The sequence below is a fragment of the Nothobranchius furzeri genome, unplaced genomic scaffold (assembly GCF_043380555.1).
Source record: "Nothobranchius furzeri strain GRZ-AD unplaced genomic scaffold, NfurGRZ-RIMD1 Scf125, whole genome shotgun sequence".
Lineage (NCBI taxonomy): Eukaryota > Metazoa > Chordata > Actinopteri > Cyprinodontiformes > Nothobranchiidae > Nothobranchius > Nothobranchius furzeri.
The window spans coordinates 50996-62201 of NW_027223141.1; the positions used below are offsets into that span (position 1 = coordinate 50996).

At 41.0% G+C, this 11206-nt stretch overlaps 1 protein-coding gene across 1 annotated transcript in view; it reads right to left on the bottom strand.

Annotated features, from left to right (window-relative positions):
• The window catches only part of LOC129164611 (collagen alpha-2(XI) chain), a 30193-nt gene extending 18993 nt beyond the window's left edge, over positions 1 to 11200 (bottom strand). The window contains 18 exon segments of the mRNA XM_070547905.1: positions 538 to 582; positions 1020 to 1073; positions 1789 to 1833; positions 1939 to 1992; positions 2117 to 2170; positions 2304 to 2357; positions 4329 to 4382; positions 4467 to 4520; positions 4750 to 4806; positions 5130 to 5203; positions 5206 to 5215; positions 5467 to 5541; positions 5676 to 5738; positions 5871 to 5912; positions 6215 to 6268; positions 8224 to 8439; positions 9792 to 9911; positions 10990 to 11200. Of these exon segments, the coding sequence (XP_070404006.1) occupies positions 538 to 582; positions 1020 to 1073; positions 1789 to 1833; positions 1939 to 1992; positions 2117 to 2170; positions 2304 to 2357; positions 4329 to 4382; positions 4467 to 4520; positions 4750 to 4806; positions 5130 to 5203; positions 5206 to 5215; positions 5467 to 5541; positions 5676 to 5738; positions 5871 to 5912; positions 6215 to 6268; positions 8224 to 8439; positions 9792 to 9911; positions 10990 to 11094 (1230 nt within the window). The 5' untranslated portion in view covers positions 11095 to 11200.
• Positions 11201 to 11206: the final 6 nt, after the last annotated feature.

Sequence of the window (11206 nt, forward strand, 5' to 3'; positions counted from 1 at the left end):
TACTTGTAAATAATCTGATAATTTCATGATGACATGTTAAAGTTGCTTTCCGGAGTTTTCCCGTTTCAGAAATGATGTATAACTTGTCAGAAATCCGTAAAAGTGATTGTCTCATCCTGTGATAAAATGTAAGCGATACATCTTGTTTTTTGTTTTTTTTTGCTAACCACGCCCCCTGCCCTGCAGAGCGCCGTGCAATAGGAAACTGAGCGCCAACCAGAACTAACCAATAGCGTTAGACTACCGCGTACGTGCTTCAAATTTAAGGAATACCTCGGCTGATGCAGAGTTGAGGAACTTTTCACGGACAAGAAAGTCTCTAAAATATAAATATGTGAGACCACAAAGGAGAATAATACTCGTAAAACAACGTGTTTTTGCTGTTTGTCGCTACAGAAGCACATTTATAAACAGAAATGTGAAGTCGCCATCTTAAAAAAACAGGAACAGCGTTCTTGAGTGATATGCTTGTCAGCCACTAGATGGTGCCATCGGATAAGAGAAATACTCCGGAAAGAAGCTTTAACCATTACTGACCAAATTTCCTTTGGGACCATGAGGGCCATCATTTCCTCGTACACCCTGGAAGGAGAGAGAGAGAGCATACAGTAAAAAACATTTGCTGCCCATGTGAACAACTTCCTCACTGGTTTATATCAGAGCACTTTTTTGCAGGTAGAAAGTGAAAATGCCCTTTTTATTCTTTAATCGCAGCAAATCAGACACTGGTGATGAGAAAGTCCATCATTTTGAACATCAATATCTATAAAGTTCTGCTGTATTATTCTGATTCATGAAAACAAGATAAAAACAAAACAAAAAAGTCACACTACACTAAACAGCTCTGTTAGATATAAATATATGGCGTAGATGTCAAAAATGGCTGCCAGAATCCTCCCTTCAGCAGAAACTGAAGAACATCACATCCTAATTTCTGGATCAGTAGCTTTCCCGGCCGTCATATCAGGATACAGACTGTTGCTTCAGGCATGGCTGTGGGTGTTGTGTGGTTTACTTACAGGAGGTCCAGAGATTCCTGGAGGACCTTTAGGCCCGAGCAGACCACGGGGTCCCTAAAGACAAAGACAGAAACACATCTAGGGTAAGATAAAACTCAGTAACAGGGAAAACTCAAGGTCTAAAACAATACTCTCAAATTCAACTACCGTATTTTCCGCAGTATAAGTCGCACCAGCCATAAAATGTATAATGAAGAAAAAAACATATATAAGTCGCACTATAAGTCGCATTTTGGGGGGAAACTTTATTACTTTTCTTACAAAATCTGAGACCAAGCGTTTCACATTGCAAGACAAGTACCGGTAATAATAACAGAATAAACAATCAGGGCGCAGCAGCGCGCCACGGTCTCCAGCAGAAGATGGCGGTGTTTCAAACCCTCCCAGTGGGTGGGGAGAGCGCCCGCAGTACCCCGCACGCCACAGGCTGCAGCAGGTGATGGCGGTGTTTGAAACCCTCCCAGCGGGGCAGAGGAGCTGAAACCTGGACCGGAGCCGGCCCGCAGCAGCGCGCAACGGTCTCCAGCAGGTGATGGCGGGGCAGGGGAGCTCATTCCTGGTCTGGAGCCGGCCCGCAGCAGCACGGTATACATAATTTGGTACATAAGTCACTTTGGTATATAAGTCGCAGGACCAGCCAGACTATGAAAAAAAGTGCAACTTATAGTCTGGAAAATACGGTATGTGAATAAATTATGTGTAAATATGCACAGCCAATAAAAATCAAAATGAGCTGTTAAATCTCTTTGGTTGCCATGGAAACACTCACGGGTTCACCTGGGAGACCCCTGGGTCCGACGTCTCCATCGTCTCCCTACAAACAGAAACAAGAGTGAATAAATGCTGACAAAACTGATATAAAGTAACACAAAGTAAGATTACTGAAGTATTTTAGATGTTTTTCTGTTTCAGTGCATACCCTCTCTCCATCTTCTCCTTGAGATCCTGGTGGTCCCATTGGTCCCGGGTCACCCTGACAAGATCCAAAGCAGAAGAAATCAGAACACAGAAAACTTCATCTACTTCCAAAAAACCCAAACAGTTATTCAAGCGTCGATGATATCACATGGATACATTACACATTACCAAGAACTTACCCTGTGTCCTTTGTCACCAGGCAAACCAGGAAGACCATCAAAGCCACGATCGCCCTGAGACGAACACACAAACCATAAGGCACAACGACTACACCAAACAGAATAGATAAAAAACACAAATAATTATTATTTAGGGAATAACCTGTGTTTTTATTTGACAAATATGATAACAGAGTGAATACTTTACTTTAGATCCGGGCTCTCCGGGCATTCCCCGAGGCCCATCAGCACCAGCGCGACCCTGAGAGCACAAGCAGACAATATTAAAATGTTTTAAAACAAACTTTAAATGTAAAGTTTGTTTTTACCAACTAAAACAACCCAAATAAGATTCTGTTTGGTCGTGTTTGCAAAAAAAGATTACAGGACCAAAACGACCTTATAAAAAAAAACACAGAGCTATCCTGGACCTCTGAAAAAACACAAGTGTTTGTTACAAATTATAATCTCTGTGTTAGCATGTGTAGAATCTGTGATAACAACTAGGGCTGCAACAAACGATTATTTGGATAATCGATTAATCGGATGGGGTCTCGACACGATTAATCGGATTACATAGGGACATTTTTAAAAACTGCTAGGGAAACGTTATTTTTCTCTTTCCTTCACTTTATTAAACACAACATTATTAGAAAACAGTTCAATAGCAGAAAAACAACATGCCATCACCTAAATTGTCTTATAAGGTGTATAGACAGAGACCCTAAGCTACACCTATCTGTGACCTAAAATGCTTGGTCCAAGTTAAACAGCTTAAAGAGCAAGTCAACCCCTACCAGAGTCTAACTCCACTCCCACTTCATGTTTGAAAAATGCAACACATGCTGTTGCCTGGCAGACCGAGAGGGCGGAGCCGCTAACAAATACACACACACTAAGGCTCACGACAGCATTGTGACATCATAATGTACCAGTTTACATCATAGCATACTTCTTAGCCAATAGCGGTGGCTGATTTAAATTAAAATACAGTGCAGAGTTTTTACCTGACAACGGCACAACACTGCCAGTTTTAGGCAGAATATTTAAATTTTAACTAAGATGCACTGAAGTGCCAAATTATTGACGATACGTGTCTGCAGCACGATTAGACACTCGTTTATTTAGTTTATCAGCAAAAAAAAAAGTTTATTTGGGGGTGACTTGCTCTTTAAGGGCAATTCTCATCTGTTTTGTTTGATCTCATCTGTAGACATTTATTATAATTGGGGATGTCAAACAACTAATTTTTAAATGTAATTAAACATAGGCTGTGAATTAATCAAAATTAATCACTATTTCCAAAAATGACTGAAAAAAACCCCAAATAAAACAAAAGTAAATGAATGCCATCCTCCTTGTGATGATGCCCTGGGCAACTGCCATAAAGTCACATCAAGAAATGCTGCTGATCATTCCAATGATCCCAAATAGACTCACATTAGGCCACATGAAAGCAACTGAACCCAAAAATATATTAACCAGTATATAACTGCACTCTCACACAACACGCCTGCAGCAACAGTTAGGACTCCTCCCTCCCTTTTAAAAGCGTTTTCGCTTCTGAGGACATTGTGAAGCCACATGTTAGTAGTCTGGCCCCGGTGTGATCAACCAGTTTCTGCGGGAATGTGACGGCGGAACCGGTTCGCAGCGGCGCGAGTCCAGTCCGTCCCCCCCCCCCCGCCTATCTAATAGCGTCGCGCTTACAATTTTATAGACTTTTTTTAACGAGCTTAGAGCATGTCTAGCCTGTGTAATAATCCGGGGCTTGGGTGAATCACTTTTGAAAAGTTTTTAACTTACCCGGACACCGAGCTCTCGCCTTCCTCGCTGATGATTCTGACATGCTTGCGTTTAAGACGCTGCATCATCACCGTTGTATCCCCGTGCCATGCTAAGTCTGACCTACAAACGTTGCATGTCTTCGCCTGATTTAACTGAAAATGCTCCCAAACTTTAGAAATTTTTACTTTTTGGGGGTCTCGCTGCTTCTGCCATGTTCCTCTTACAAACACCTGCCGGCTCTGCACCGGTCTGCGCGCAACGGCGGGCAGGAGGGGAGGGGGCTTTTGGAAGAGTTGCGCAACACAACGAATCGATGACGCAATTCGTTGCCAACGCTTTTAGTAATCGATTTTCATCGAATTTATCGATTCGTTGTTGCAGCCCTAATAACAACAAATACAACAAATAAAAACTAAACAGAAACAAAGTGGCTGTTTCTACTCACTCTTCTTCCTGATTTACCCGGAGGACCCAGCAACCCCTGTGATCCTCTGGGGCCCTAAAAACAAACAAACAAACAAATGTCTGTGATTGGTGGCCGGTATAAATGATCAACACCAGTTTGGAGAAGCGACTGGTTTACCTGAGGACCAGGATCTCCACTTTCTCCCTTCAGCCCAGAGCTTCCTGGACTTCCCTACAACAAATGAAACAATTAATTTGTTGACATCCATATTTAAATGAAAACAATTACATTTGCAACACAAAACAAAATCATAAAAAAATATATGTGTCTGAAATCTTTGGGCGGGCGCAGTTCAATGAAACATAACAATAAAGAGTTCATGAATAATCTGTTGAGTAAAACATTGTTAACAATAAAAAAAAACCTCTTGGTATAAACAACAAAACAAAGGGAAACATACCACAGGTCCAGGGCGCCCGGTGAATCCCATTGGTCCAGGAGGTCCTTTCAGTGCCATCTAAAGAAAGTTACATCTCTAAATCAATAGTGATGATGTGGCTGTTTATCAGGAATCTGTGGCAGAAATCTTCTTTCTAAATCAGAAATATTTTCTGTAGGTTTTACGTTAGCAGCCTGTATTAAACTTTCAGCCCAAGTTTCAATTGTCACAAATTTAATTTGTATTTTGGTGCATTTTTCTAATTAAAATGGCTTTTTCTATGCAAGGAAAAATAAAACCTGCCCAAAATGGTATAAATCTATTTCTAACTGGGTAACAGTAAAGCATCAGACATCCCCTAAGTGCACAGTGAACAGGTGACATAAAAGTTTCTGACTGACCCTAGCCTGAGACAAGATGGCGGCTGCCTGGGCCTCCTGTGCAGAGACAACGGGACCCTTATCGCCGCCGCCCTGCCAAAACGGAACTGCAAAGAAAGGAAGAAAAACAGAAGATATGAAGCAGATCCGTGTGTCGAATCGGAGAAAATATAACTGAACAACAAAAACTAACAAACAGAACCCAAAATGTCTTTGTAAGATGTAGCTGATTGACCAAATTGTTTGGTTGAGCGACCATAATGAAAATTCCATATATCAGTCCGAGTTAAACACAAAACGACTAAATCTAGTGAAAATGCAGAATCACACCCATGATCAAAAGGTACAAGTGACTCACAGGAAGCATGACTGAGGTTCCAGGAGGTCCAGGGACTCCATCAGCCCCAGGCAGACCAGCTTTACCAGGAGGACCCTGCAGGGTGAAGAGGATTGATGAAGCTGACAGAAGTGCAGAAAAAGCTCTAAAATAGCAGTAATTACACATTCCTCAGAACTACTGATGCACAAATCTGCCCTGAATAGAATAAAGAAGAAAATATTACTTACCCTCTCTCCAGGGTCTCCCACAGAACCAGGAGGTCCAGATGATCCAGGTGGTCCAGACGGTCCCTTGAAAAGGAAATGTAGGATTTTTATATTTTTCAGCAGAGTAGAAGTGCAACTTAAAAATACCAGTTGAAATGAGGAAAATCATAAGGTCTAATAATTTTCATAAAGACTAAATAAATATGACGGACTTACTGCAGGCCCTTCAGGCCCTGGGGGACCTTCTATTAACATGCCCTAAAATGGACAAAATAAATAAAACAACTGAGAATTAAAAAAAGAAAGAAAACAGAATGCACCTTGCAGAAATCTAATAATAGGAAATAATTTAAAATATAAACACAATAAAACAGAATACTTCTCAAATATGAGCTGAATAAATAACTGGCCAAAAACCTTGGAGTCTTTCTCCAATTTTAACTTCTAATTATTGGCTCCTTTAAAAACCCAGAATTCATATCTTATGATGGAGTAAAGTTTTCATCATTTAACAAAATCAGACCCTCTAAATAAAAAGCTCAAGAGAATTTGCGACTCACAGGCTCCAAAACAGCAGGTTCTCCCTTTTCTCCTTTCTGGCCTCTAAAGGCGGCCTGAGGGAAAACACAAGTACCCAGGAACATAGTTCTGTCATTATAAACATACTTACACAGGAAACTGCAAAGCAAAACAAAAGTCTAGTTCATTCAAATATACGACAGGCACCAAGAAAATAAACTAAAACGTTTCCTGTATTATAGTAAAAGAACAAATTTACAACCTGTGTTGTTGTGAAAGGCATGAAAGCCTTCCTTCAAACATCATTGACTATTATGTTTTCCACCGAGCGGGTCCATTACTTTTCAACACTTATTGCATGAAAAAGCTTAGCAATAACAATAAAAAGCCATACACTGAGAAAATGACATTATTGACAGTTTTACTTAAAAATGCCTTTTTTTCAGTGTATGTGAGAGCTACTGCTTACATTTATTAGTATTCCCAACAGCTTTTACTTTGGTAACAGCTAAAGCATTATTGTCATTGAAAAAGTCAGTTTCAACCACTAACACACCTTCAAGGTCTTGAATTGCATTCAAATATGTGTTCCTCTTTGACTGATTGAGCTTGCCGTAGAAACAACTGAAATTTAAAGTTGAACATTTTTAGCTTAAAAAACAAATTTTATTTAGTAAAATTTAACTAGAGCAATATCGTATGGACATCGGGGACAGTTCAACTGGATTGGCAGACCGGGGTGGTGGTCCCTCTATTTAACCCTCCCACTGTCCTAATGGGTATGACCCCGCGAGGAAAGTTGACCATTGAGCAGGGTTGATGGTTTATCCCTTGAGGTCCACGTGACGGGGGTGAGGAGTGAGCACCACCTCACCCCCGTCACGTGGACCTCAAGGGATAAACCATCAATCCTGCCCAATGGTCAACTTTCCTCGCGAGGTCACCCATAAAGACAGTGGGAGGGTTTAAAAGGGGGACCGCAGAATGTGTTCCAACTACAGAGGGAGGAGCAATATGGTTTCCATTCTAGCTTTGGAACACTGGACCGGCTCTTTACCCTTAGGGCATCCTGGAGGGTGTGTGGGAGTTTTCCCAACTAATCTACAAGTGTTTTGTGGATTTGAAGGTGTTCGACCGCGTACCTTGGGGGGGCCCTGTGGGGGGTACTTTCGGAGTATGGGGTACAAGACCCTCTGATACGAGCGGTTAGGTCCCTGCATGACCGGTGTCAGAGCTTGGTACGCATTTCCCACAGTGTCAGGCTCGTTTTCCGTGAGAGTTGGACTCCGCCAAGGCTGCCCTTTGTCACCGATTCTGAAGCTCTTGATTTACTAGTTGATCTACGTTCCTACCCTCATCTATGGTCACAAGCTTTGGGTAGTGACCTAAAGAATGAGACTGCAGATACGAGCGGCCAAAATGAGTTATTTCCACAGTGTCTGGGCTCTCCCATAGAGATGGGGCGAGAAGCTCGGTCATCCGGAAGGGGCTCAGCGGTGTAGACCCGCTGCTCCTCCACATCACGAGTAGCCAGTTGAGGTGGCTCGGGCATCTGGTTAGGATACCCTCTGGTGAGGTATTCTGGGTAAGTCCAACTGGGAGAAGATTCAAGGGAACACCCAGGACACGCTTGAGGGACTATGTCTCTCAGCTGGTCAGGGAAGTCCTTGGGATTCCCTCGGAGCAGCTGGCCGAAGTTGCTAGGGAGGGGAAAGTCGGGGCCTCCCTGCTTAGGCTACTGCCCCCGCGACCCAACCCCGGATAAGTGGACGATAGTGAACGATTAAACAAAGCTTGTTGACATTATCGCTACTATGGCAGGTTTTGGAAAGAGGGGGTGGGGGAACACAATTTAAAGGCAAGTGTGGTGTTGTTAACCACTACAAATAAGAATTTCTGTCTCATTAAAAAAAACTTAGTAAATTTAAAAAATATTTTCCTGTATTGAACTGTGACAGGTAAAAAACTCAATATCATCTTGGAGGACACTGAAAACAATTTGTTGGTTGAAACTGATTTTTCTTTTTGCCTCAGCAGCAAAATGACTTACGCCTCCCTCATCCGTCACAGCGGACAAGGCGGGCCCCATGTAGGCATCGACCTCTCCGGTCTCTGGTAAGGGCTCATTGTAGTCTCTGTAGGCATAGTCGTATTCCTTAAGGCCCACATCTCCAGTCACATACTCCTCAGTGAAGACTTCTTCACCAACATCGCCCGCTTTGGTGGCATCTACCTCCTCTCCCACCAAGGCTGGTTCGACCTGGGGCTACGATGGGTTCAGTAAAGCCGCAATAGGAAGGATACAGAGGTCCGAAAAGGAAGAATTAAACAAGGGAAGAAAAGGATGGAAGAAGCAGTAAGGAGATGAGCAGGATGGAAAGATGTTAGTAAAAGAAGATGAACAGCAACAACAAGAAGGTATGAAAGAAAGGAGCACATTCAAATAAATTAATCTTACCTTTTGCAAATATAATGTGACATTAGGACAAAAAAAGACATGTAGAGCTCAGAGATAGTGCCTAATGTTGATCCAGGCTGACTTTTTCAGATGTGTCCTGTCACTTTAAGTCTTATGTCAATTACTTAATATTCTCTAACAGCAGCAGGTTTTCACCAAAGCCTTTCATTATCGATCCATGAGTATTCATATTTATTTATGAGTTTGAAAATAAAAGTACATTCTAATCAACTTAACTTAGGTTCAAGATATCACAGAAGAGATAAGAACAAACTTTGTGAAAACGGGCTTCTTCTATCTGCTGTACCATGCAAAGCCAAAAACGGTATCTTGCGTCTGTACTTACCATACATGGTATACTACAAATAAAAATCCATTGGGAATATATATTACATTTTCTCAAAAATAAACAGGCAGAATGTAGCACATTCAAAGCCTTTTGAACACAAACATGTTAGATTTTTCTTTTTGTTGTTTTTACCCGAGTAAACATAGCTAAACATTGTAGCATTAAAACGTAATATCAAAATAAATCCAACAAACTAAAAAAATACAAACGTGCTTTATGTTGCAAATGAGCTGTCAGATACCCATCTTATTTCTAAACATAAATACAACGAAGTAACTCATTAACAACTGTGTTCTGTTAAGTACTTTCAAACAAGAATGCATTATATTCATCTGCTTTTGTTTCTGTGGTTAAATATGAACATCAAATACTCACATGTGGACCTGTTTTCCACAAGATTTTTGTTCTCATCTCAAGATGCCAACAATATCAACCAAGATTCTTGAGATGAGAACAAACAGCAAATCTTGTTAGAGAAAAAGAGAACCACATAAAAATATCTGATGATAAACGCAGATGAATGTGGTACATTCTTTTTTAAAACACGTTTTCTCTCACATCTTGTTACAAGGCATCGGTGCCTTTAATAGATTAGTGTGTGTTAGAAGAGTAAAGAGGAACAGAGGTATTACTACTTTGTTAATCTACTTAAGACTGGGCTCACAGTCATACAGGTACACCGTTTTCATTTGATTCAGTTGGTTCAGTTGTATTGGTTAACTTTAGAGATCCTGGATTTTACTAACCTAATCCTATCTTATTCTCTAAGATATGTAAAAGCTAGATTTGATGTGTGTCCGTTTCTTTTTACCTGTACAGGTATTTCTTCTTGTCCAACCACCTCACCGTCTGGCTGTGGGACCATCTCTTCATAGTAATAATCAGTCTCTGTAGGGGTGTGGCCAGCCTCAGAATATTCTGTGTCTACATCCTGATTGGTCAGGTAGACAGGAAGTGGTGAGCAGGGAGGAAGTAAGCAGATTTGATTGAGAGCAGGGTTAGTTTATAATCTGCTTGTAAATCATGAGTAAAAAAGAAGAAATTGGAAAGCAAAATAAAATTGTGATTGCCAGACAGACACATTTTTGTTTCACTGGCAACTCACAATTTTAAACCTGTAAAAATTAATTTTAGAAAAGAAATTTCAATTAGGCTTGGATTGAATTATCAATGACTTTAAAATTTGCCAGATGCAGAATTTTAACAGTTATTGACTTTTCTCATCTGAAATTTCTTTTCATGCTTTTGTTAAACCATTTTCACTGTTTTAAGCTCACAAGCCAAGTTTCCAAAAAGGGTAAATATCCATCCCTTAAGATGGAAACATTACAGCTTGATGCTTCAGCATGTTTAGTTTCATCCATTGAAGACCAAATAACACAGAAACCAACAGCCTCACAGAACATTAACCAGCAACACATTTAACTTGATCAACTCCTGAACATACACATTTTTCACCTTAAAAAAAGAGGTCAAACTATGTAGTGTCATAAAGTTAAGACTCAAAAGTTCTCTAGATTCTGTGAAGCTGTTTTTAAGAAAGACGTTTCTTAACCATAGAAATCCATGCTCATTTGTTTGACCATTACTTTAACTGTTTCCATAAAGAAGAAAAACAGAGTCCTCTAGCTGCTCAGGTTTTAAGATCCAGTTTTAGTATGAGATCAAGTAAAGAACAGTGAAGCCATGCTTCAATGTGCACCGCTGGATCATATCATACAAAGAAGTTGGGAAGGTTGTCAGAATGATAGGATATATGGAAAGATGAGAACGCAGTCAGCTTGTTAGCCTGATTTGAACCAACTTCCAATCTGACATCCAACTTGTGCATCATCAAAATGTGCATGGCTGTCGACCTAAAGCAGGATCGACTAGTCATGAAACACGACAAAAATAAAGAGGCATATAAAGATTTTACTTTGATGATGGTCAAGGCTGATAAACAGACTGGGAAGACGGGACAAACATCTCTGGACATGTTGACCCAAACATGAATCTTCATGTTGTACCTGTTGGGGAATGTCGGTTCTCTTAGCTGGGACCGAAGCTCCCCGCAGTGCAGTCTCACCAAACGGTGGGAAAGGTCTGTGGTGGGACTTAACGTTGTTGTCCATGTCCTTGAACTTTGTGGGTCTGAGCAGCGTAGGTCGAACAGGGGCACGTGTTGGAGCTTCTTTTGTTGGGACAGAAAACTTTTTGGTTGTTGGTTTGATCGGAGGGACTTTG